At 47.1% G+C, this 27,338-nt stretch overlaps 1 protein-coding gene across 1 annotated transcript; it reads left to right on the top strand.

Annotated features, from left to right (window-relative positions):
- The first annotated feature begins 6,095 nt into the window (after window positions 1-6,095).
- LOC139577721 (CD5 antigen-like) lies at window positions 6,096-26,024 on the top strand. The gene is made up of 8 exons (XM_071404904.1): window positions 6,096-6,252; window positions 22,536-22,565; window positions 22,798-23,109; window positions 23,464-23,769; window positions 23,895-24,173; window positions 24,880-25,200; window positions 25,304-25,392; window positions 25,516-26,024. Exons 1-8 carry the CDS (start codon window positions 6,162-6,164, stop codon window positions 25,648-25,650), a joined length of 1,563 nt encoding a protein of 520 aa, XP_071261005.1. The 5' UTR covers window positions 6,096-6,161; the 3' UTR covers window positions 25,651-26,024.
- The last annotated feature ends 1,314 nt before the right edge of the window (window positions 26,025-27,338 follow it).

The raw sequence follows: 27,338 nt of genomic DNA, 5'->3' as shown, positions 1-27,338 counted from the left end.
GTAGACTTTACTGTGAAATGCTCACGAGACCCCAACGATGAAGAGTTAAAACATTATACCTTTTATGTGGTACATTTTCACAACTCATAGTACAAAACTCCTAACTGGTCAACTTGTAACACAGACAGTCTTTCATTCTAAACCTGTCATTCATTCATTCATTTGGATTGTAAACATCTCTCACCACACAACCATTGATTCAGAACAGAAGTTTATTGTGAAATGTAATGAGAACGTTGGTTTAATCACCAAAACACAACATATTTATATCTTTTTTCAATTTAGTCATTTTAACTACCAGTTGATCCAATAGAAAACAATGAAAGATACGTGTTTCAAAATGACCCTTAGAAGTGCTGACAGTAATATACTACAGTACTGTAAATTACAGTAGATTACACAGTTCACATTAGACACTTAGTGAAATGACAAGATGATGTCATAATACTGCATCAACTGGTTGTTTAATGCAGCAGAATGAGGTTCTTAGAACTCCACTGTGTCTGAACTGAGAGGAGCTTCTGAGATGGAACTCCAGCTACTGATTGATGATGGTCAGTAGATCTTCTGAGATGGAACTCCAGCTACTGATTGATGATGGTCAGTAGAACTTCTGAGATGGAACTCCAGCTACTGATTGATGATGGTCAGTAGAGCTTCTGAGATGGAACTCCAGCTACTGATTGATGATGGTCAGTAGAGCTTCTGAGATGGAACTCCAGCTACTGATTGATGATGGTCAGTAGATCTTCTGAGATGGAACTCCAGCTACTGATTGATGATGGTCAGTAGAACTTCTGAGATGGAACTCCAGCTACTGATTGATGATGGTCAGTAGAGCTTCTGAGATGGAACTCCAGCTACTGATTGATGATGGTCAGTAGAGCTTCTGAGATGGAACTCCAGCTACTGATTGATGATGGTCAGTAGAACTTCTGAGATGGAACTCCAGCTACTGATTGATGATGGTCAGTAGAGCTTCTGAGATGGAACTCCAGCTACTGATTGATGATGGTCAGTAGAACTTCTGAGATGGAACTCCAGCTACTGATTGATGATGGTCAGTAGAGCTTCTGAGATGGAACTCCAGCTACTGATTGATGATGGTCAGTAGAACTTCTGAGATGGAACTCCAGCTACTGATTGATGATGGTCAGTAGAGCTTCTGAGATGGAACTCCAGCTACTGATTGATGATGGTCAGTAGAGCTTCTGAGATGGAACTCCAGCTACTGATTGATGATGGTCAGTAGAACTTCTGAGATGGAACTCCAGCTACTGATTGATGATGGTCAGTAGAGCTTCTGAGATGGAACTCCAGCTACTGATTGATGATGGTCAGTAGAACTTCTGAGATGGAACTCCAGCTACTGATTGATGATGGTCAGTAGAGCTTCTGAGATGGAACTCCAGCTACTGATTGATGATGGTCAGTAGAGCTTCTGAGATGGAACTCCAGCTACTGATTGATGATGGTCAGTAGATCTTCTGAGATGGAACTCCAGCTACTGATTGATGATGGTCAGTAGAACTTCTGAGATGGAACTCCAGCTACTGATTGATGATGGTCAGTAGAGCTTCTGAGATGGAACTCCAGCTACTGATTGATGATGGTCAGTAGAGCTTCTGAGATGGAACTCCAGCTACTGATTGATGATGGTCAGTAGAGCTTCTGAGATGGAACTCCAGCTACTGATTGATGATGGTCAGTAGAACTTCTGAGATGGAACTCCAGCTACTGATTGATGATGGTCAGTAGATCTTCTGAGATGGAACTCCAGCTACTGATTGATGATGGTCAGTAGAACTTCTGAGATGGAACTCCAGCTACTGATTGATGATGGTCAGTAGAACTTCTGAGATGGAACTCCAGCTACTGATTGATGATGGTCAGTAGAACTTCTGAGATGGAACTCCAGCTACTGATTGATGATGGTCAGTAGAACTTCTGAGATGGAACTCCAGCTACTGATTGATGATGGTCAGTAGAGCTTCTGAGATGGAACTCCAGCTACTGATTGATGATGGTCTTGTCCTCTCTCTCTCTCTCGGAGCCGCGTTCCATAGAATGACTTGGTGTTTGTGTGCCGGGAGGTACCAGGGTGGAGATGGCTCGTTATGGATAATTATGAGAGGAACTTTGTTTTGGGGGCCAGACCCTGATTTCCACACAATGACAACAGTCTTTACAGTAGATACTGTGTGCTGTAAATTATTACTTTATTTCATACCACGTCTCACCTTGTGACCCCTTCACTCTAATGTGACATATTCAAAACACTACTATCACAACCTATTTCAGTGTAAAGACTAAGATGCTGTTGTTATACGGTATATTGTTGGTGTACTCAAACAAGAAAGGAACACAAATGTAAAAATTAAAGTTTACTATTTCAACATGACTCAATACATGTCAAACAGCTTACTGTAAGCACACAAACAGTAAAAATGCAAACATACAGTAAATATATTCAGCATACGCAAAGGAGGAAAAATAGTCCTGTTTAAACTACTGTACTGTATGTTACATCAACTGTATGGAATAGATAAAGAAACTGTCAAAATACAGTCACATCTAAATCATAAGACAAGAAACAAATACTCCAGACAGCATCACAGGTGATATTCTCCTGGACCCAGACAGCATCACAGGTGATATTCTCCTGGACCAGACAGCATCACATGTGATATTCTCCTGGACCCAGACAGCATCACAGGTGATATTCTCCTGGACCAGACAGCATCACATGTGATATTCTCCTGGACCAGACAGCATCACAGGTGATATTATCCTGGACCAGACAGCATCACAGGTGATATTCTCCTGGACCAGACAGCATCACAGGTGATATTCTCCTGGATCAGACAGCATCACAGGTTATATTCTCCTGGACCAGACAGCATCACAGGTGATATTCTCCTGGACCAGACAGCATCACATGTGATATTCTCCTGGACCAGACAGCATTACAGGTGATATTCTTCAGGACCAGACAGCATCACAGGTGATATTCTCCTGGACCAGACAGCATCACATGTGATATTCTCCTGGACCAGACAGCATCACATGTGATATTCTCCTGGACCAGACAGCATCACATGTGATATTCTCCTGGACCAGACAACATCACAGGTGATATTCTCCTGGACCAGACAGCATTACAGGTGATATTCTCCTGGACCAGACAGCATCACATGTGATATTCTCCTGGACCAGACAGCATTACAGGTGATATTCATCAGGACAAGACAGCATCACATGTGATATTCTCCTGGACCGGACAGCATCACATGTGATATTCTCCTGGACCAGACAGCATCACATGTGATATTCCCCTGGACCAGACAGCATCACATGTGATATTCTCCTGGACCAGACAACATCACAGGTGATATTCTCCTGGACAAGACAGCATCACAGGTGATATTCTCCTGGACCAGACAACATCACAGGTGATATTCTCCTGGACCAGACAGCATTACAGGTGATATTCTCCTGGACCAGACAACATCACAGGTGATATTCATCAGGACCAGACAGCATCACATGTGATATTCTCCTGGACCAGACAGCATCACATGTGATATTCTCCTGGACCAGACAGCATCACATGTGATATTCCCCTGGACCAGACAGCATCACATGTGATATTCTCCTGGACCAGACAACATCACAGGTGATATTCTCCTGGACCAGACAGCATTACAGGTGATATTCTCCTGGACCAGACAACATCACAGGTGATATTCTCCTGGACCAGACAGCATCACATGTGATATTCTCTGGAGTGATGAATCATGCTTCACCTTCTAGCAATCTGACGGACTAATCTGGGTTTGGCGGATGCCAGGAGAACGCTACCTGCCCCAATGCATTGTGCCAACTGTAAAGTTTGGTGGAGTAGGAATAATGGTCTGGGGTTGTTTTTCATGGTTCGGGCCCCTTAGTTCCAGTGAAGGGAAATCTTAACCCTACAGCATTCAATGACATTCTGGAAGATTCTGTGCTTCCAACTTTGTGGCAACAGTTTGGGGAAGGCCCTTTCCTGTTTCAGCATGACAATGCCCCGTGCGATAAAGCGAGTTCCATACATGAATGGTTAGTCGAGATTGGTGTGGAAGAACTTCACAAAGCCCTGAACTCAACAACGTTGAACGCCTTTGGGATGACGGGATGACGGGATGACAGACAGACAGACAGACAGACAGACAGACAGACAGACAGACAGACAGACAGACAGACAGACAGACAGACAGACAGACAGACAGACAGACAGACAGACAGACAGACAGAACAGCAACAGCGTCAGAACTATAGCAGTCTTCATTCTGAAATGACTCTGGTCTTCTTCAGAAGTAGTGCAGTAGTCTACAGGGTGCAGAACTCACCTTTTTAAACACTTCTTATCACTCATATCATGAGGTTTCACATGTGTTTGGTTACATAGTGTCCAATGTTCTTCTGTGTGATAAAACAGCAAACATTAAGAGTGTTTACTTATCAGACCCACATATATAATAAACATACTATAATATACTATATTCATATGCTTTTAGTACTCACACATGAATCATATCCTGTTTGCAGGTCATGTGTTGTTTTGAGCCAGCAGTAAAAACACACTGACAGGACAGTTAGGGTAGAGAGGGAGGAAGGGGGAGATGGGAGAGAGACAGAGAGGGGGAGGGGGAGGGGAAGGGAAGTAGGGTAGAGAGGGAGGAGGGGGGAGATGGGAGGGAGACAGAGAGGGGGAGGGGGAGGGGAAGGGAAGTAGGGTAGAGAGGGAGGAGGGGGGAGATGGGAGGGAGACAGAGAGGGGGAGGGGAAGGGGAAGGGAAGCAGGGTAGAGGGGGAGGAGGGGGGAGATGGGAGGGAGACAGAGAGGGGGAGGGGAAGTAGGGTAGAGAGGGAGGAGGGGGGAGATTAGAGAGAGACAGAGAGGGGGGAGGGGAAGGGAAGCAGGGTAGAGAGGGAGGAGGGGGGAGATGGGAGGGAGACGGGGAGGGGAAGGGAAGCAGGCTAGAGAGGGAGGAGGGGGGAGATGGGAGGGAGACAGAGAGGGGGAGGGGAAGGGAAGTAGGGTAGAGAGGGAGGAGGGGGGAGATGGAGGAGACAGAGAGGGGGGAGGGGAAGGGAAGTAGGGTAGAGAGGGAGGAGGGGGGAGATGGGAGAGAGACAGAGAGGGGGAGGGGGAGGGGAAGGGAAGTAGGGTAGAGAGGGAGGAGGGGGGAGATGGGAGGGAGACAGAGAGGGGGAGGGGAAGGGGAAGGGAAGCAGGGTAGAGGGGGAGGAGGGGGGAGATGGGAGGGAGACAGAGAGGGGGAGGGGAAGTAGGGTAGAGAGGGAGGAGGGGGGAGATTGGAGAGAGACAGAGAGGGGGGAGGGGAAGGGAAGTAGGGTAGAGAGGGAGGAGGGGGGAGATGGGAGGGAGACAGAGAGGGGGAGGGGAAGGGAAGTAGGGTAGAGAGGGAGGAGGGGGGAGATGGGAGGGAGACAGAGAGGGGGAGGGGAAGGGAAGTAGGGTAGAGAGGGAGGAGGGGGGAGATGGGAGGGAGACAGAGAGGGGGGAGGGGAAGGGAAGTAGGGTAGAGAGGGAGGAGGGGGGAGATGGGAGAGAGACAGAGAGGGGGGAGGGGAAGGGAAGTGGGGTAGAGAGGGAGGAGGGGGGAGATGGGAGAGAGAATATATTTGTATCACTGACTTCTCACCAGTGATGTCATCATAACCAGTAACCTGTTCCTCTCTTGGCCCAGCCCAGCCTGACCCTGACATATAGCATCAGGCCTGTTGAGTTGACTTGGGTAACAGACCTCTAGCTTCTACACCACATCCCCCCTTCTCCTGCTCTAACATGAGACCTCATCAGTACTCATTTTGGGTGCTGGTACTGTTTATATTGAGGTGCTGGAACATTAAGCCAATATTCTATAAGAGGTGAACTCAAGCAGTAGAAAGTTAGAGCTGATATTATAGGACACACTATGTGAAACGTTGCTGCTCTGCCAGCAGTTTCCTGTGGAGTTTTTCTACTGTCAGTGTTTCCTGTAGGTAGGTGTGTTTAACTGATCTTATCTTAAGTTTGTCACATCATAGAAGTCAGGAAGTAATGAGATAGAAGTCATAAAGCCTAGCAGTATTTCTCACTCTTCAGTCGACTCTTCATGACAGTAGACTTGTTTCGCTCAGTGGAGCCCCAGTTAGAGACAGATATGATACCTGCAGTGGTACTGATGACCCTGTTGTGGAGCACAGGTAGGAGGCTGTTATACTAATATACACTTGTGACAGTTACTGAGATATGTTTTGATATTGTAAGATATGTTACCATTTGCAGGGCTAGTAAAATAACATGCAACTGGAAGCAGACAGTAAAAATGTGTCTCAAAGCAGGACAATGATGTGATCACCTGTAAATGTACTTTACTGTAGCCTAACTGTCCATCTGGGGACAGGCACTAATGTCAATTAAGTTGTGATGGTGTCATGCATCTGACTGTTGTATATTCAGTGTGTCAATGATTGATTGTATCTGTCTCTATGTAAATTAATGAGAGTATATATTATATTGGTGTTATGTTAGAGTAGGAGAAGGAGGGGTGTAGATGATAGATGATGAGGTCTATGAGCTGAGTCAAGATCAACAGGTCCAACACTATATGTCAAGAAGAGAGAGAGAGAGAGATGAGAAGAGAGAGGAGGGGTGGGGAGAGAGAAAGGGAGGGGAGAGAGAAAGGGAGGGGAGATGGGAAAGGGAGGGGAGAGAGAAAGGGAGGGGAGATGGGAAAGGGAGGGGAGAGAGAAAGGGGGGGGAGATAGGAAAGGGAGGGGAGAGAGAAAGGGAGGGGAGATAGGAAAGGGAGGGGAGAGAGAAAGGGAGGGGAGAGAGAAAGGGAGGGGAGATGGGAAAGGGAGGGGAGAGAGAAAGGGAGGGGAGATAGGAAAGGGAGGGGAGAGAGAAAGGGAGGGGAGATAGGAAAGGGAGGGGAGAGAGAAAGGGAGGGGAGAGAGAAAGGGAGGGGAGATAGGAAAGGGAGGGGAGATGGGAAAGGGAGGGGAGAGAGAAAGGGAGGGGAGAGAGAAAGGGAGGGGAGATAGGAAAGGGAGGGGAGAGAGAAAGGGAGGGGAGATGGGAAAGGGAGGGGAGAGAGAAAGGGAGGGGAGAGAGAAAGGGAGGGGAGAGAGAAAGGGAGGGGAGATAGGAAAGGGAGGGGAGAGAGAAAGGGAGGGGAGATAGGAAAGGGAGGGGAGAGAGAAAGGGAGGGGAGATGGGAAAGGAGGGCATAGAGCAAGATAGGTGAGAGAGAAGGGGAGGGGAGAGAGATTTGAGGAGGAGAAAAGAGGGTTGGGGAGAGGAGGGTAGGAGAGAGGGAAGGGTAGAGGAGAGAGGAGGGTAGGAGAGAGGGAAGAGTAGAGGAGAGAGGAGGGTAGGAGAGAGGGAAGGGTAGAGGAGAGAGGAGGGTAGGAGAGGGGGAAGGGTAGGGGAGAGTGGAGGGTAGGAGAGAGGGAAGGGTAGAGGAGAGAGGAGGGTAGGGGATAGAAGGTAGGGTAGAGAGAAGGGGAGGGGAGAAAGGAGGGAAGGGGAGAATGGAGGGTAGGAGAGAAGGGTAGAGTAGAGAGGATGGGAGGGGAGGGGATAGAGAGATTTGCGGAGAAGAGAAGTGTAGGGGAGAGAGGAGGGTGGAGGAGAGAGGAGGGGAGGGGAGGGTGGAGGAGAGAGGAGGGTGGAGGAGAGAGGAGGTTGGAGGAGAGAGGAGGGTGGAGGAGAGAGCAGGGTGGAGGAGAGAGGAGGGTGGAGGAGAGATGGGGAATGTGTTTACACATGGGTGTTGTTGCACAATACCAACGATAAGCCTGTCTTCCCCATCACATCATGAAAGGTCATGTTATGTTGATTTAATCTCTGCCTCTCTCTTCCTCTGACTCCTCCCTTTCTCTCTCTCTCTTTCTCCTCTGTCTCTCTCTTTCTCCTCAGATCTCCAGGCTCAAAGCGTCAGTCCACCAGGTAGGTAGAGTATAAATCTACAGTGATTATAGCAGTTCAATATTAGTAAACGTTATTATACCACGAAGAAAGTAATGTGTCCATACAAACCATTCTAAACCCCAATAACAAGTAGTGTTTTATGGAACTACTAATACTTGACATATTATATATTATATTGGTCTGATGTTACAGTAGGAGAAGGGGGGTGTAGATGCTAGAGGTCTGTTACCCAAGTCAACAGGTCTGATGTTACAGTAGGAGAAGGGGGGGGTGTAAATGCTAGAGGTCTGTTACCCAAGTCAACAGGTCTGATGCTATCTGTCAGGAAGAGAGAGAGAGGAACAGAGAGAGAGGAAGGAGAGAGAGAGAGAGAAGGCGTGGAGAGAGAGGGAGATGTCAACAGAGATAGGGAGAGCTAGAAGGCGTAGAGAGTGAGTGAGATGTCAACAGAGATAGGGAGAGCTAGAAGGAGTAGAGAGAGAGTGAGATGTCAACAGAGATCAACAGAGATAGGGCTGACAGACTAACATGCAGCCAACTGAATATCTTGTCATAACTGACTTATCACCAGTGATGTCATCATAACCAGTAACCTTTTCCTCTCTTGGTCCGGCTCAGCTTGACCCTGACCTCTGAAATTAGTGATTTAAAAAATGTGTTTTAAAATTAAATTAGATTTAATCTCATCTGCAAAGAGAGTTACACATTTGCATGGAAGGGGAATGTACACTACATGACCAAAAGTATGTGGACACCTGCTCATCTAACATCTCATTCCAAAATCCTGGGTATTAATATGGAGTTGGTGCCCCTTTGCTGCTATAACAGCCTCCAGTCTTCTGGGAAGGCTTTCCACTAGATGTTGGAACATTGCTGTGGGGACTTGCTTCCATTCAGCCACAACAGCATTAGTGAGGTTAGGCGATTAGGCCTGGCTCACAGTCGGCGTTTCAATTCATCCCTAAAGGTATTCAATAGGGTTTAGGTCAGGGCTCTGTGCAGGCCAGTAAAGTTCTTCCACATCGATCTCAACAAACTATTTCTGTATGGACCTCGCTTTGTGTACAGGGGCATTGTCATGCTGAAACAGGAAAGGGCCTTCCCCAAACTGTTGCCACAAAGTTGGAAGCACAGAATAGTCTAGAATGTCATTGTCTGCTGTAGCGATTAGATTTCCCTTCAATGAAACTAAGGGGCCTAACACGATCCATTAAAAACAACCCCAGACCATTATTCATCCTCCACCAAACTTTACAGTTGGCATTATGCATTGGGGCAGGTAGCGTTCTCCTGGCATCTGCCAAACCCAGGTTTGTGGTTCGGACTGTCAGATGGGGAAACGTGATTCATCACTCCAGAGAAAGTGTTTCCACTCCAGCAGACGCTTGGCATTGCACATGTTGATCTTAGGCTTGTGTGCTGCTGCTCGGCCGTAGAAACCCATTTCATGAAGCTCCAGACGAACAGTTCTTGTGCTGATGTTGCTTCCAGAGGAAGTTTGGAACTCGGAAGTGAGTGTTGCAACCGAGGACAGATGATTTTTACACGCGACAAACTTCAGCACTCGCGGTCTCGTTCTGTGAGCTTGTGTGAGCTACCACTTCGAGGCTAAGCCACTGCTGCTCCTAGATGTTTCCACTTCACAATAACAGCACTTACAGTTGACCGGGGCAGCTCTAGCAGGGTAGACATTTGATGAACTGACTTGTTGGAAAGGTAGCATACTATGATGGTGACATGTTGATTGTCACTGAGTTCTTCAGTAAGGCCATTGTACAGCCAATGTTTGTCTATGGAGATTGTATGGCTGTGTGCTCGATTTTATTCACAGGTCAGGAACGGGTGTGGCTGAAATAGCCGAATCCACTAATTTGAAGGGGTGTCCACATACTTTTGTATTTACTGTAAGGTGTAGCTGGGTCGGCCCGTCCTCCACCACCCCAACCCAACACATCCCACTCAGCTTTAGGGTCTTAGTGAAACATTCATTGTTGGTTTCAGGTGTGTTAGGTCAAGGCCAGAGTGACAACCCACAGGACAGCAGACTCCCAGGGCTGAACAACCCAAGAGCTGTTGAAAACATGAAGTGGTCATGTTTTTTATACAGACTCCTTTTGTCCTACAGTTTTCCATATAAGGCATCCTGACCTCATGAACGTTGACCAGTAAATCAAATCTAGTGATACACAACGAGACATTTCTGCCGTCCATTGTGACATTGTTGGAGGATAACCAACCTTCCTATTAACTATAATGCATTTCTCAGCCTCTATAAATGCTTGGTTACACAGTTTCTTCTGATAACAGTCTCCGGTATCAACATTTCCAAGCCAACAAATACAGAGAGAAAAGAGAATCTGTAGACATGCTGAGATTAAAGAGCATCCTCTTTACCAGAATTCAGAAGACCACAACATACGCAAATATGCCCCCTTTTGTGGAGGGGGGGGGGTCTTTAATCAACCTGAAGGCTGGGAGAGAGAGATAGTTCTTACTCACTGACAGACTGAGGAGGAGACAGGGGAGGAGGGAGAGAGAGATAGTTCTTACTCACTAACAGACTGAGGAGGAGACAGGGGAGGAGGGAGAGAGAGAGATAGGAGAGAGAGATAGTTCTCACTCACTGACAGACTGAGGAGGAGACAGGGGAGGAGGGAGAGAGAGAGAGATAGGAGAGAGAGATAGTTTTTACTCACTGACAGACTGAGGAGGAGACAGGGGAGGAGGGAGAGAGAGAGAGATAGGAGAGAGAGATAGTTTTTACTCACTGACAGACTGAGGAGGAGACAGGGGAGGAGAGGAGAGAGAGAGAGATCGGAGAGAGAGATAGTTCTTACTCACTGACAGACTGAGGAGGAGACAGGGGAGGAGGGAGAGAGAGAGAGATTGGAGAGAGATAGTTCTTACTCACTGACAGACTGAGGAGGAGACAGGGGAGGAGGGAGAGAGAGATAGTTCTTACTCACTGACAGACTGAGGAGGAGACAGGGGAGGAGGGAGAGAGAGAGAGATCGGAGAGAGAGATAGTTCTTACTCACTGACAGACCGAGGAGGAGACAGGGGAGGAGGGAGAGAGAGAGAGATAGGAGAGAGATAGTTCTTACTCACTGGCAGACTGAGGAGGAGACAGGGGAGGAGGGAGAGAGAGAGAGAGAGATAGGAGAGAGAGATAGTTCTTACTAACTGACAGACTGAGGAGGAGATAGGGGAGGAGGGAGAGAGAGAGATAGGAGAGAGAGATAGTTCTTACCCACTGACAGACTGAGGAGGAGACAGGGTAAGAGGGAGAGAGAGAGAGAGAGATATGAGAGAGAGATAGTTCATACTCACTGACATATAGCATCAGGCCTGTTGAGTTGACTTGGGTAACAGACCTCTAGCTTCTACACCACATCCCCCCTTCTCCTGCTCTAACATGAGACCTCATCAGTACTCATTTTGGGTGCTGGTACTGTTTATATTGAGGTGCTGGAACATTAAGCCAATATTCTATAAGAGGTGAACTCAAGCAGTAGAAAGTTAGAGCTGATATTATAGGACACACTATGTGTAACTTTGCTGCTCTGTCAGCAGTTTCCTGTGGAGTTTTTCAGTTTGCTGTAGTGTGTTCAACCACTGATCCAAGATAAGTTGCTAAGAAGTTTATCTCACATCATTGAAGTAAGGAAGTAATGAGATAGAAGTCATAAAGCCTAGCAGTATGTTACACACTTCAGTCCACTCTTCATGACAGTAACCCCAGTTAGAATGTGTCTCAAAGCAGGACAATGATGTGATCACCTGTAAATGTACTTTACTGTAGCCTAAGACCTGTGATCACCTGTAAATGTACTTTACTGTAGCCTAAGACCTAACGAACTAATGACATAGAAGTCATATAGCCGAGCAGTATGTTCCACTCTTCAGTCCAAACCTTATGACAGTGACTTGTATACGTCAGTGGAGCCCCAGTTAGAGACAGATATGATACCTGCAGTGGTACTGATGACCCTGTTGTGGAGCACAGGTAGGAGGCTGTTATATTGATATACACTTGTGACAGTTACTGAGATATGTTTTGATATTGTAAGATATATCATAATTTGCAGGGCTAGTAAAATAACATGCAACTGGAAGCAGACAGTAAAAATGTGTCTCAAAGCAGGACAATGATGTGATCACCTGTAAATGTACTTTACTGTAGCCTAACTGTCCATCTGGGGACAGGCACTAATGTCAGTTAAGATGTGATGGTGTCTTGCATCTGACTGTTGTATATTCAGTGTGTCAATGATTGATTGTATCTGTCTCTATGTAAATGAATGAGAGTATATATTATATTGGTGTTATGTTAGAGTAGGAGAAGGGAGTGATGTAGATGATAGAGGTCTATGAGCTGAGTCAAGATCATCAAGTCCAACACTATATGTCAAGAAAAGAGATAGTTAGAGAGAGAGATGAGCAGAACGAGAGGGAGGAGAGAGGAAGGGTGGGGAGAGCAGAGGACGGGAGGGGACAGAGGAGGGTAGGGGAGAGAGGAGGTAGAGGAGGGAGGAGGGTAAGGGAGAGAAAAGGAGAGGGGAAGGAGAGAATTGTGGAGGAGAGAGAATGAGAGAGAAGGGGAGGGAAGAGAGAGGGAGGGAAGAGAGGGGGGAGGGGAGAGAAAGAGAGAGAAGGGAAGGGAAGAGAGAGGGAGGGAAGAGAGGGGGGAGATAGATTTGTGGAGAAGAGAGAAAGAGTAAGGGAAGGGCTCCACTAAGGCCTTCTCAGCCAGCCTGCTCCACTAGGGCCCTCTCAGCCAGCCTGATCCACTAGGGCCCTCTCAGCCAGCCTGCTACACTAGGGCCCTCTCAGACAGCCTGCTCCACTAAGGCCTTCTCAGCCAGCCTGCTCCACTAGGGCCCTCTCAGCCAGCCTTCTCCACTAGGGCCCTCTCAACCAGCTGACTCCACTAGGGTCCTCTCAGCCACCCTGCTCCACTAGGGTCCTCTCAGCCAGCCTGCTCCACTAGGGCCCTCTCAGCCAGCCTGCTCCACTAGGGTCCTCTCAGCCAGCCTGCTCCACTAGGGTCCTCTCAGCCAGCCTGCTCCACTAGGGCCCTCTCAGCCAGCCTGCTCCACTCGGGCCCTCTCAGCCAGCCTGCTCCAATAGGGCCCTCTCAGCCAGCCTGCTCCACTAGGGTCCTCTCAGCCAGCCAGCTCCACTCGGGCCCTCTCAGCCAGCCTCCTCCACTAGGGCCCTCTCAGCCAGCTGACTCCACTAGGGCCCTCTCAGCCAGCCTGCTCCACTCGGGCCCTCTCAGCCAGCCTGCTCCAATAGGGCCCTCTCAGCCAGCCTCCTCCACTAGGGCCTTCTCAGCCAGCCTGCTCCACCAGGGGCCCTCTCAGCCAGCCTGCTCTACTCGGGCCCTCTCAGCCAGCCTGCTCCAATAGGGCCCTCTCAGCCAGCCTCCTCCACTAGGGACCTCTCAGCCAGCCTGCTCCACTAGGGCCCTCTCAGCCAGCCTCCTCCACTAGGGCCCTCTCAGCCAGCCAGCCGGCTCCACTAGGGCCCTCTCAGCCAGCCAGCCGGCTCCACTAGGGCCCTCTCAGCCAGCCTGCTACACTAGGGTCCTCTCAGCCAGCCAGCCTGCTCCACTAGGGCCCTCTCAGCCAGCCTGCTCCACTAGGGCCCTCTCAGCCAGCCTCCTCCACTAGGGCCCTCTCAGCCAGCCAGCTCCACTCGGGCCCTCTCAGCCAGCCTCCTCCACTAGGGCCCTCTCAGCCAGCCGTCTCCACTAGGGTCCTCTCAGCCAGCTGACTCCACTAGGGTCCTCTCAGCCAGCCAGCTCCACTCGGGCCCTCTCAGCCAGCCTCCTCCACTAGGGCCCTCTCAGCCAGCTGACTCCACTAGGGCCCTCTCAGCCAGCCTGCTCCACTCGGGCCCTCTCAGCCAGCCTGCTCCAATAGGGCCCTCTCAGCCAGCCTCCTCCACTAGGGCCTTCTCAGCCAGCCTGCTCCACCAGGGGCCCTCTCAGCCAGCCTGCTCCACTCGGGCCCTCTCAGCCAGCCTGCTCCAATAGGGCCCTCTCAGCCAGCCTCCTCCACTAGGGACCTCTCAGCCAGCCTGCTCCACTAGGGCCCTCTCAGCCAGCCTCCTCCACTAGGGCCCTCTCAGCCAGCCAGCCGGCTCCACTAGGGCCCTCTCAGCCAGCCAGCCGGCTCCACTAGGGCCCTCTCAGCCAGCCAGCCGGCTCCACTAGGGCCCTCTCAGCCAGCCTGCTACACTAGGGTCCTCTCAGCCAGCCAGCCTGCTCCACTTGGGCCCTCTCAGCCAGCCTGCTCCACTAGGGCCCTCTCAGCCAGCCTCCTCCACTAGGGCCCTCTCAGCCAGCTGACTCCACTAGGGCCCTCTCAGCCAGCCAGCCGGCTCCACTAGGGCCCTCTCAGCCAGCCAGCCGGCTCCACTAGGGCCCTCTCAGCCAGCCTGCTACACTAGGGTCCTCTCAGCCAGCCAGCCTGCTCCACTAGGGCCCTCTCAGCCAGCCTGCTCCACTAGGGCCCTCTCAGCCAGCCTCCTCCACTAGGGCCCTCTCAGCCAGCCTGCTCCACTAGGGCCCTCTCAGCCAGCCTCCTCCACTAGGGCCCTCTCAGCCAGCCGGCTCCACTAGGACCCTCTCAGCCAGCCGGCTCCACTAGGTCCCTCTCAGCCAGTCGGCTCCACTAGGACCCTCTCAGTCAGTCGGCTCCACTAGGACCCTCTCAGTCAGTCGGCTCCACTAGGACCCTCTCAGTCAGTCGGCTCCACTAGGACCCTCTCAGCCAGTCGGCTCCACTAGGACCCTCTCAGTCAGTCGGCTCCACTAGGACCCTCTCAGTCAGTCGGCTCCACTAGGTCCCATTCAGCCAGCCGGCTCCACTAGGACCCTCTCAGTCAGTCGGCTCCACTAGGACCCTCTCAGTCAGTCGGCTCCACTAGGACCCTCTCAGTCAGTCGGCTCCACTAGGACCCTCTCAGTCAGTCGGCTCCACTAGGACCCTCTCAGTCAGTCGGCTCCACTAGGACCCTCTCAGTCAGTCGGCTCCACTAGATCCCTATCTGTCAGGTGGTTCCACTATGGCCCTATCAGTCAGCCGGCTTCACTAGGGCCCTCTCAGACTGCCGTCTCCACTAGAGCCCTCTCAGCCAGCCGGCTACACTAGTGCCCTCTCAACCAGCTGGCTACACTAGTGCCCTCTCAACCAGCTGGTTACACTAGTGCCCTCTCAACCAGCTGGCTACACTAGTGCCCTCTCAACCAGCTGGCTACACTAGTGCCCTCTCAACCAGCCGGCTCCACTATGGCCCTCTCAACCAGCTGGCTACACTAGTGCCCTCTCAACCAGCTGGCTACACTAGTGCCCTCTCAACCAGCTGGCTACACTAGTGCCCTCTCAACCAGCTGGCTCCACTATGGCCCTCTCAACCAGCTGGCTCCACTAGTGCCCTCTCAACCAGCTGGCTACACTAGTGCCCTGAACTACCTCTTTGTCCTGAACTACCTCTTTGTCCTGAACTACCTCTTTGTCCTGAACTACCTCTTTGTCCTGAACTACCTCTTTGTCCTGAACTACCTCTCTGTCCTGAGTTGTCTCCTCTATTGTAGAGGGGAGTTGGTGAAGGTTCCTGGACCATGGTCGGGGGCGAGGGTCGCCACTCAAGGGACGCTAAGGAGGTGGACAAAGACAATGGTGGAGTGGTGCCCTCGTCCACCGCCGGAGCCGCCACCACGGACAGATATCCACCCAGACTCTCCCCTTGAGTTTTAGGGGTGCGCCCGGAGTTCGCACCTTGAGGGGGGGGTTCTGTCACGTTCCTGACCTGTTTTCTGTTGTTTTGTATGTGTTTAGTTGGTCAGGACGTGAGCTGGGTGGGAATTCTATGTTGTGTGTCTAGTTTGTCTGTTTCTATGTCAGCCTAGTGTGGGTTCTCAATCAGAGGCAGATGGTAGTCGTTGTCTCTGATTGAGACTCATATATAGGAGGCTTGTTTTGTGTTGGGATTTGGTGGGTGTTTGTTTCCTGTCTCTGTGATTGTCTGCACCAGATAGGTCTGTCTCGGTTTCTGCACATTTTGTTATTTTGTATGTTGTTTGTAGTGTTTCACTTGTTATTTTATTAAACATGTTGAACACTAGCCGCGCTGCACTTTGGTCCAATCCTTGCTACTCCTCTTCGGATGAAGAGATGGAAGAAGCCCGTTACAGGGGGAAAAAGATCAGGAAACTCATATTAATATTCTACATGTATTTAACCCTTATTTTTTACACTAAACTATCTCCATATATACTTCCATAAATGTGTTAAACTGGTACCAGGAGACCTTCAGACGAGTCTTGTAAAGCTTGTGGGCGTCCTAGATCAAACCAACCTGTATGTGTTCCTGAGAGACTCACCTTTCCATAGTGGGGTCATGTTAGTGTGTCCTAGATCAAACCAACCTGTATGTGTTCCTGAGAGACTCACCTTTCCATAGTGGGGTCATGTTAGTGTGTCCTAGATCAATACAACCTGTATGTGTTCCTGAGAGACTCACCTTTCCATAGTGGGGTCATGTTAGTGTGTCCTAGATCAATACAACCTGTACGTGTTCCTGAGAGACTCACCTTTCCATAGTGGGGTCATGTTAGTGTGTCCTAGATCAATACAACCTGTATGTGTTCCTGAGAGACTCACCTTTCCATAGTGGGGTCATGTTAGTGTGTCCTAGATCAATACAACCTGTACGTGTTCTTGAGAGACTCACCTTTCCATAGTGGGGTCATGTTAGTGTGAAGTCCAAACGGTTCTGACACTACAGACAGAGGTTGGCAGATGGACTGTATGACTTCAGACGATGCTTATGGGGTCGTAGAGCAAAACGGAGAACATCATCGTGTTCCTGAGTCTCATCTTTCCACAGTTTAAAGGCCAAACTGATTGGACGTTACAGATTTCCACACGGCCGCAGAAATGGTAGGCTAAGGGTTAAATTGTAAATGAAAAGAGCATCTGCCAAACATGGATTGTGTGTGTGGGGGTACAGAGATGTGGTAGTCATATAATAATCATGCTGTGGTCTACATTTAGTTCATCATCAAGCAGACCAGATCATTAGAGATGGTGGGAGAGCCTGTTAGGCTGTTTAAAATTGAACAATATCATTTATATACTGTAGCATGAGACTAATACCTCTATATACATTTAACAGGATTTGAGTGACGTTTTCTAAATTGTTTTATAATAAATATATATTATACATTTTCACATAGACATCATGGTGTGTACATCAATTTAAATCCCAACTTGTAATAAAAGTATAAATAATAAAAATCAACAATGTATTGGACAGGCCTATGAGGTCTAAAGGTCTGTCTTTCCAAGACATTCTGTTCATCTGCAAGCAGACCTGATGATTCTAGATGGTGGGAGAGCCTGTTATTTAAAATGGAAGAATATAACTTACTGTAGCCTATATAATGTAACAATGACAATAATCCCTTCATATATACTGTAGTTGAAGGTTATTTTAGTGTCATAAAAAGTGTTGATTAAAACAAATCAGGATGTTTGGTGGATGGATTCAGTGTAGAAGTTCTGCTGTATATCGAGGGGTTTATATGAAAGTGGTAGATTTGTAATTCTTTACAAGAGAAAGTTCTGGAATTCTTTTCTTTGGGTGACCTCAGGCTACGGTCTTTGACAATTCAGCTACTTTGTTAACAGTCCTACAACTGTCACCTCATGTAACAGCTGATTTACTTAACTAAAGGCACATCTCAATATGTGGTCCAGGTGTCTTAGTGTTCCTATAAAAACCTGTGTCCAAACTCAGCATTAAATAGTATCTAATCAGAATAGTGTACAGAGAAGTTATTGCACCTATTGAAATGTAATGTGTTTTTTAGTGCTTATTCTGTTGCATTAAAAAAGTCACTGTTGCCTATTAGATCAATATCAGTGTGAAAACATCTGATTGGACTAGATCCATGTTGAGGTGAGACACGTCTGATTGGACTAGATCCGTGTTGAGTTGAGGCCATTCCATGTCTTTATTGGTTTGTATGAGAAGGCAGTTTGGGAGAAGGTGGTGGACCGTTTGAGGATTCTACAGTTCCCCTGGTGGAGGTTCTTGGAACACTGCTATTTAAGTCTGAGGTTGATTAAAACCAAATGTGGTGCTGCTATGTTGTGTGTTATCTTGAATACCAGGCAGATGTTGGAGTACAGAATGAAATGGAGGAAACTGAACAGGTTCAACTTGTTGAATAACCTCTTAGATAAAAGGGTTTCCAACAGTGTTCTTCGGCTGTGTGGAGATTTATGAGGATTGTTTTTAAATACATTTTAGAATAAGGCTGTAACTTAACAAAATGTGGAAAAAGACAAGGGGTTATATATTATATATAATCGATAATAATAAGGTATTTGAGGTAGATATGTGCATGAAGGCAGGGTAAAGTGACTAGATATCAGGATAGATAATAATAAGGTATTTGAGGTAGATATGTACATGAAGGCAGGGTAAAGTGACTAGGCATCAGGATAGATAATAATAAGGTATTTGAGGTAGATATGTACATGAAGGCAGGGCAAAGTGACTAGACATCAGGATAGACAATAATAAGGTATTTGAGGTAGATATGTACATGAAGGCAGGGTAAAGTGACTAGACATCAGGATAGATAATAATAAGGTATTTGAGGTAGATATGTACATGAAGGCAGGGTAAAGTGACTAGACATCAGGATAGATAATAATAAGGTATTTGAGGTAGATATGTACATGAAGGCAGGGTAAAGTGACTAGACATCAGGATAGATAATAATAAGGTATTTGAGGTAGATATGTACATGAAGGCAGGGTAAAGTGACTTGACATCAGGATAGATAATAATACGTTTTTTGAGGTAGATATGTACATGAAGGCAGGGTAAAGTGACTAGACATCAGGATAGATAATAATAAGGTATTTGAGGTAGATATGTCCATGAAGGCAGGGTAAAGTGACTTGACATCAGGATAGATAATAAGGTATTTGAGGTAGATATGTACATGAAGGCAGGGTAAAGTGACTAGATATCAGGATAGATAATAATAAGGTATTTGAGGTAGATATGTACATGAAGGCAGGGCAAAGTGACTAGACATCAGGATAGATAATAATAAGGTATTTGAGGTAGAAATGTACATGAAGGCAGGGTAAAGTGACTAGATATCAGGATAGATAATAATAAGGTATTTTAGGTAGATATGTACATGAAGGCAGGGTGAAGTGACTAGACATCAGGATAGATAATAATAAGATATTTGAGGTAGATACGTACATGAAGGCAGGGTAAAGTGACTAGATATCAGGATAGATAATAATAAGGTATTTGAGGTAGATATGTACATGAAGGCAGGGTGAAGTGACTAGACATCAGGATAGATAATAATAAGATATTTGAGGTAGATACGTACATGAAGGCAGGGTAAAGTGACTAGATATCAGGATAGATAATAATAAGGTATTTGAGGTAGATATGTACATGAAGGCAGGGTAAAGTGACTAGATATCAGGATAGATAATAATAAGATATTTGAGGTAGATATGTACATGAAGAACAGAGCAGAAGAAGCATATAATGAATGTTAAATCTAGTGAGTGTTTATATAGTGTGTAGTCTAGTGAGTGTTTATATAGTGTGTATGTGTAGTCTAGTGAGTGTTTATATAGTGTGTATGTGTAGTCTAGTGAGTGTTTATATAGTGTGTATGTGTAGTCTGGTGAGTGTTTATATAGTGTGTAGTCTGGTGAGTGTTTATATAGTGTGTAGTCTGGTGAGTGTTTATATAGTGTATGTGTAGTCTGGTGAGTGTTTATATAGTGTGTATGTGTAGTCTAGTGAGTGTTTATATAGTGTGTATGTGTAGTCTAGTGAGTGTTTATATAGTGTGTGGAGTTTAGTTAGTTTATATGGTGTGTATGTGTAGTCTGGTGAGTGTTTATATAGTGTGTATGTGTAGTCTGGTGAGTGTTTATATAGTGTGTAGTCTAGTGAGTGTTTATATAGTGTGTATGTGTAGTCTAGTGAGTGTTTATATAGTGTGTATGTGTAGTCTAGTGAGTGTTTATATAGTGTGTATGTGTAGTCTAGTGATAGTTTATATAGTGTGTATGTGTAGTCTTGTGAGTGTTTATATAGTGTGTAGTCTAGTGAGTGTTTGTAGTGTCAGTGCAGACAGTCCAGGTAACCATTAATGAACTATTTAACAGTCTTATGGCTCATCTGTGAAGTGGTAGGTCACACAGAACGGGACCACAGAGTTATGAAGCACGTAGTGTTAAAATCATCTGTCCTCGTTTGCAACATTCACTACCGAGTAAACTGAAGAGAAGAGGGGAAGGGGGGGAGGAGAGGGGAAGAAGATGAGAGGAGAGTGGGGAGAAGAGGAGAGGGGTAGAAGAGAAGGAGAGGGGCGAGAGGGGGGATGAGAGGGGGAGGAGAGGTGGAGAGGGGGGAGAGGAGAGAGGGGGTAGAAGAGGAAAAGGGGGAGAAGGGGAGAATGGGAGAAGAGAGGGGGAGAGGGGGAGAAGAGGAGAATAGAGGGGGGAGAAGAGGAGAGGGGGGGTGGGGGGAGAAGGGGGAAGTGAGAGGGGTAGAAGAGGAAAGGGGGAGATGAGGAGGAGAGAGGGGGAGAAGAGGATAGGAGAGGTGGGAGGAGAGGAGAGGGGGGAGGGGAGAGGAGAGGGGTGGAGGAGAGGAGAAGGGGGAACTGAGAGGGGGAGAAAAGGAGAAGAGAGGGGGAGAAGCAGATAGGAGGAGAAGAGAGGGGGAGGACAGGAGAGGTGGGAGGAGAAGAGAGGGGGGAGGAGAAGAGAGGGGGGAGGGGAGAGGAGAGGGGTGGAGGAGAGGAGAGGGGTGGAGGAGAGGAGAAGGGGGAACTGAGAGGAGGAGAAGAGAGAGGGAGAAGCAGATAGGGGGAGGACGAGGAGGGGGGAGAAGAGTAGAGGAGGAGAGGAGAGGGGGAGAAGAAGAGAGGGGGAGGAAAGGAAGAGGAGAGGAGAGGGGGAGAAGAGGGGAGAAGGAGAGAGTCAGAGGAGAAGGGGAGAAGGAGAGAGTCGGAGAAGAGGAGAGGGGGGCAGAGAGGAGAAGAGGGAAGTGAGAGGGGTAGATGAGGAGAGGGGAAGGAAGAGGAGTGGAAAAGGGGGAGGAGAGAGGGGAGGAAAAGGGTGGGAGGGAGAGGGGAGTGTGGAGAGGAGTGGAGTGTGGGAGTAGAGGGGAGAGGAGAGTATAGAGGGGGGGAGAGGAGAGGGGAGAAGAGGAGAAGAGAGGGGGAGAAGAGAACGTGAGAAGAGGAGAGGGGGAGGAGAAGAGAGGAGGCGAATAGAGCGGGAGAAGAGGAGAGGGGGAGAAGAAGAGAGGGGGGAGAAGAAGAGAGGGGGGAGAAGGGGGGAGAAGGGGAGAGGGGGAGAACGGGAGGAGAGGAGAAGGGGGAAATGAGAGGGGTATATGAGGAAATTGGGGAGAAGAGGAGAGGGGGAGACGGGGAGGAGAGGAGGAGAAGAGAGGGGAGAGGCGAGGGGGAGAAGAGGAGAGGGGAGAGGAGAGGGGAGAAGAGGAGAAGAGAGAGGGGAGGGGAGAAGAGAAGAGGAGAGGGGAGAAGGGGGAGGAGAGGATAGGGGAGAAGAGGAGAAGAGAGGGGGAGAGGAAGGAGGAGAGGAGAGGGGAGAAGGGGGAGGTACTGTTTGTCTCCCACCGTTCCACTCAGAGGACTCTACCTTCTGTTATCAAGTGGGCGTTTCCACCATATTTAGTTTACCAGTCATTTCAGTGAAGGGAACAAGTGCACACTTTAGGAGAAAGGAGAGATAATTGGTGAAATGCTTCTTTCTAGTCTACAGTCCTGCGTCTGTGACACCAGATTATCACCTAGTGGCCATAAGAGGAACTGTCATGTCAGTGTGTTTTTACTGCTGGCTCAAAACAACACATGACATGATTCATGTGTGAGTACTAAAAGCATATGAGTATAGTATATTATAGTATATTTATTATATATGTGGGTCTGATAAGTAAACACTCTTAATGTTGAATGTTTTATCACATTGTCTGTTGCTGTAGCGTTTAAAACATCCCCAAACCATTATTCCTCCTCCACCAAACTTTACTGTTTTATCACTCAGAAGAACATTGGACACTATGTAACCAAACACATGAAACCTCATAATAAACCTGTCTTCCCATCACATCATGAAAGGTCATGTTGATGTTCATTTAACCTCTGTCTCTCTCTTCTTGTGACTCCTCCCTTTCTCCTCTGTCTCTCTCTTCCTGTGACTCCTCCCTTTCTCCTCTGTCTCTCTCTTCCTCTGACTCCTCCCTTTCTCCTCTGTCTCTCTCTTCCTGTGACTCCTCCCTTTCTCCTTTGTCTCTCTCTTCCTCTGACTCCTCCCTTTCTCCTCTGTCTCTCTCTTCCTCTGACTCCTCCCTTTCTCCTCTGTCTCTCTCTCTTCCTCTGACTCCTCCCTTCTCCTCTCTCTCTCTTCCTCTGTCTCCTCCCTTTCTCCTCTGTCTCTCTCTTTCTCCTCAGATCTCCAGGCTCAAAGCGTCAGTCCACCAGGTAGGTAGAGTATAAATCTACAGTGATTATAGCAGTTCAATATTAATCAACTTTATTATCCCACATGGAGAAATGCATGTGTCAATACAAAACCATTCTAAAACCCAATAACAAGTAGTGTTTTATGGAACTACTAATACTTGTCAACCACAACGCATTACTGCTGTTAGAATAACAGAATCACTGTCATCATCTGTCCTCACCACTGTGTTTTCCTCTCTGCTGTTTACAGCTGAAGACTCAGTCAGACTGGTGAATGGGACCACTTCCTGTTCTGGGACAGTGGAAGTCTTCTCCAGAGGAGAGTGGTTGGGTCTATGTCCTAGTTGGTGGAGCATGATGAGAGAGGTTAAGGTTGTGTGTAGAGAGCTGGACTGTGGGAATCCTGTATCTGAATCTGGAGGACGTCTGGTTGAAGATGGAAGAAGAAGAGTCACACTATTGCATTGCAGTGGAAATGAGTCTTCTGTTAGACAGTGTAACATCACAGGAGGAGGACCTGGTTACTGTTTTGGTGGATATTATCATCATGTGATCTGTTCAGGTAAGAGACTGGTCATATTGAGAGATTTATTTGTACATTATACAATATTACCATGTATCATGTTTTATGTGATTTTATTTCATTTAAATAGAGGGAGAGATGTCAGATGTATTTAAACATTATATTTGCCTGATGGATGTCCAGCTGTTTATTTTCTATAAAGTGAAGTGAACTTATTCCTGTCTCCTGCCTGCATTATTCCCAACCCGATCCTGAGTGACTAAGAACCCATTTCTACCTCTTACAGTATCAAACATAGCAAACTACAATCTTTTATCCAACATATTTGTGTTTAGTCCTTGACAGTGTCATCAACAAAACTGATTGAATGTTCAACCAACTCTTTTTCTCCAGAGTCTGTGCGGCTTGTGGATGGAGCTGGTCTCTGCTCTGGGAGAGTGGAGGTGAAGTCCAATCAGTCCTGGGCCTCAGTGTGTGAAGCTGACTTTGACCGGCAGGATGCAGAGGTAGTCTGTGGGGAGCTTGGCTGTGGGGCTCCTGCAGCTCTACAGGGGGGGCTCTATGGAGGAGGTGAGGGTCAGACCTGGGATAAAGAGTTCCAGTGTAAAGGCAAAGAGTCCCTTCTCCTGGACTGTGACACCTCAGACAGAAAACACAACACCTGCCTACCTGGTAATGCTGTTGGACTCACCTGCTCAGGTAAGAAACAGTTTGTCCCTCAATCAACATTGTTTCTCACCTGGAGTGAAGAATATGAGAGACAATATAGGTGTGTTTTAGTGAGAAAATAGTAAGATTACTGTCTCTCTCTTTTCTTTTCTCAGAGCCTGATGATGTGAGGCTGGTGGGAGGAGGCAGTCGCTGTGCTGGTGGAGTGGAGCGGTACGACCAGGGAGAGTGGAGGATTGTGGGAGCTGAGGACTGGAACCAGGAGAATGTAGCTGCAGTAGTGTGTAGACAGCTGGGTTGTGGTTCCACTGTTTCAGTACCACCTGGATACACCACTAGAGGGTTTGGAGTTTTCTGTTCTGGGTCTGAGTCTTCACTGAGGGAGTGTTCTAGAAGTTATTATCTCTCTCCTGGACTCACAGTGATCTGCTCAGGTAATAATAACAAGACACACTATATGGCCAAAAGTAAGTGGACATTAGTGCATTTGGCTGTTTCGGCCTCACCCATTGCTGACAGGTGTATAATAAAATCAAGCACACGCTGGTACAATCTTCATAGATTGGCAGTGGAATGACCTGAAGAGCTCAGTGACTTTTACCATAACACGTCTAGGAGCAACAGTTGCTCAGCCGCGAAGTGTAAGAATTGTCTGTCCTTGGTTGAAACTTCCACATACTTTTCGCCATGTATTGTATTATAATTATATTCAACTGATTTCCTTCATTCATACAACTTCCTCTGCACCTCTCATGATGACTGTTTAGCTTGTCAGTCTGCTTTGCAAAATAGATCACTTAGTCAAGTAGGAATCAAATACAAGTTAAATATCCCAGAATGCTTTTGTATTTGAGTGTTATCTCAGTGAACGTCTCTACTCACTACCACTGTCACATGTCATGTTATTGTCATATCTAAATGAGGAAAGTAGTTGAGGAGCTACGTTTTCTTTTTCTCTCCTCTTGTTCCAGATGTCCTGCTTAAGCCTGATATCAACATATGTTGTCTCAGTGACTGTAGGCCCACTACTCATGTTGCCCTGTGAGGGAGGGTGGCTAGCACTGTTACATGCTGATGTTATTGTCATATCTATAGGAAACTAGTTGAAGAGGTTTTTCTTCTTCTCTTTTATTGTTACAGATCTCCTGGTCCAGCCTGATATCTCCCTGACTGACTCAATGGGAGGGGTCTCCAGGGGCCACCAGGGGCCCGAGATGTTCAGGGGCTACAGCTTCACCATCACCTGCTCCACTCAGCCACAGTACCCAGGAGGCTCCTTCCTCCTCACGTTCACCGGCTCCAACAGAACACAGACCCAGCCAGCTGTCAATCACTCTGCTGCCTTCCTCTTCCCTGCTGCAGATGACTCCCACCAAGGGAACTACAGCTGTGTTTATGACAATTATGTTTTCTCTCATAACTTCTCCTCTGAGAGTGAGCTCCTCTCCCTCACCATCACAGGTAACTGAACATGAACCAGACTTATAACTTTGTCATTGACAGATTTCCCACAGATCTATGTGATGATGATCAGTCCCCTCATCAAAGGTGTTTCTGTTTGCAGCCTCTCCTCTGCCAGCCTTCATCATCAGACACGTTGTAGTGCTGCTGCTCCTACTGACAGCCATCACCACCTCCTACCTGTACTACAAGGTAAAGACATTTACTCAGACGTTACAAGTCATTTAAACTAGAGGGAGAGGGTGAGGGGGAGAGGGAGAGACAATGGAGATACTAGAGAGTAAATGACTATCTGTTGGTGCTGTGTCTCCCTAGACCACCAGGAGGCAGAAGAGAGTGAACAGGGTGAGCAGCATGGATCTTTATGTCAATGCCATGGAGATGGTCTCTCTGAGCTCCAGAGCTGAAGCTGGACCGGGAGAGGAGAGAGCAGCCCAGGGGACGGAGTAGGAGTAGAATGAAGCTGATCCTACATGCTGATCTTAGGTCAGTTTTGTGTTTTAAATCGATGGTCAGCAGTGGACTGGTGTTTAAAATGTGGTGACAAACCTGAAGTGGTTCTAATTTTAATAACAAGTTCATAATTAGTTTATCTTTCTAGAACCTTGGAATATATAGTATATAGATAATGATGTTATTGATTATAAATGTTATGATATTGATTATGATTTAGATTATTGTTATGATGTTGTTAGTAGTATAGAGATAATTATGTTATTGATTATAATTGTTATGAGATTTATTATTATGTAGATTTTTGTTAAGATGCTCTTTCAACTGCCATGTAATCAACTGAATGCTTTTAATAAAATGACAGGCTGTCAGTCTTGTGTGATTCCCCTCTTGGACAGACTACAACATACAGTATGAATTAACTGAGATCAGTCTGTGTGATTCCCCTCTTGGACAGACTACAACATACAGTATGAATTAACTGAGATCAGTCTGTGTGATTCCCCTCTTGGACAGACTACAACATACAGTATGAATTAACTGAGATCAGTCTGTGTGATTCCCCTCTTGGACAGACTACAACATACAGTATGAATTAACTGAGATCAGTCTGTGTGATTCCCCTCTTGGACAGACTACAACATACAGTATGAATTAACTGGTCATACATTTGGCAGGAGGTTAGGAAGTGCATCTCAGTTTCCACCTCATTTTGTGGGCTGTGTGCACATAGCCTGTCTACTCTTGAGAGCCAGGTACCCACCTGTATATAGTCCTGCTATTGTTATTTTACTGCTGCTCTTTAATTACTTTTTACTATTTAATTACTTGTTACAGGCCAACCCAAGCTGTATTGTTCAGTAGGATAATAGTAGACCAACCCAAGCTGTACTGTTCAGTAGGATAATAGTAGACCAACCAAAGCTGTACTGTTCAGTAGGATAATAGTAGACCAACCCAAGCTGTACTGTTCAGTAGGATAAGAGTAGACAAACCCAAGCTGTACTGTTCAGTAGGATAATAGTAGACTAACCCAAGCTGTACTGTTCAGTAGGATAATAGTAGACCAACCCAAGCTGTACTGTTCAGTAGGATAATAGTAGACCAACCCAAGCTGTACTGGTCAGTAGGATAATAGTAGACCAACCCAAGCTGTATTGTTCAGTAGGATAATAGTAGACCAACCCAAGCTGTACTGTTCAGTAGGATAATAGTAGACCAACCCAAGCTGTACTGTTCAGTAGGATAATAGTAGACCAACCCAAGCTGTACTGTTCAGTAGGATAATAGTAGACCAACCCAAGCTGTACTGTTCAGTAGGATAATAGTAGACCAACCCAAGCTGTACTGTTCAGTAGGATAACAGTAGACCAACCAAACTGTACTGTTCAGTAGGATAATAGTAGACTAACCCAAGCTGTACTGTTCAGTAGGATAATAGTAGACCAACCCAAGCTGTACTGTTCAGTAGGATAATAGTAGACCAACCCAAGCTGTACTGGTCAGTAGGATAATAGTAGACCAACCCAAGCTGTACTGGTCAGTAGGATAATAGTAGACCAACCCAAGCTGTACTGTTCAGTAGGATAATAGTAGACCAACCAAACTGTACTGTTCAGTAGGATAATAGTAGACTAACCCAAGCTGTACTGTTCAGTAGGATAATAGTAGACCAACCCAAGCTG

The sequence above is a fragment of the Salvelinus alpinus genome, chromosome 6 (genome assembly GCF_045679555.1).
Source record: "Salvelinus alpinus chromosome 6, SLU_Salpinus.1, whole genome shotgun sequence".
Taxonomy (NCBI): domain Eukaryota; kingdom Metazoa; phylum Chordata; class Actinopteri; order Salmoniformes; family Salmonidae; genus Salvelinus; species Salvelinus alpinus.
This window is presented reverse-complemented; position numbering and strand designations above follow the sequence as displayed.

Coding starts and splice junctions, on each gene's coding strand:
- LOC139577721 (XM_071404904.1), top strand. CDS start 6,162: ATGACAGTAGACTTGTTTCGCTCAGTGGAGCCCCAGTTAGAGACAGAT. Junction 22,566..22,797: donor TCAAAGCGTCAGTCCACCAG/GTAGGTAGAGTA, acceptor TGCTGTTTACAG/CTGAAGACTCAGTCAGACTG. Junction 23,110..23,463: donor TCATCATGTGATCTGTTCAG/GTAAGAGACTGG, acceptor CTTTTTCTCCAG/AGTCTGTGCGGCTTGTGGAT.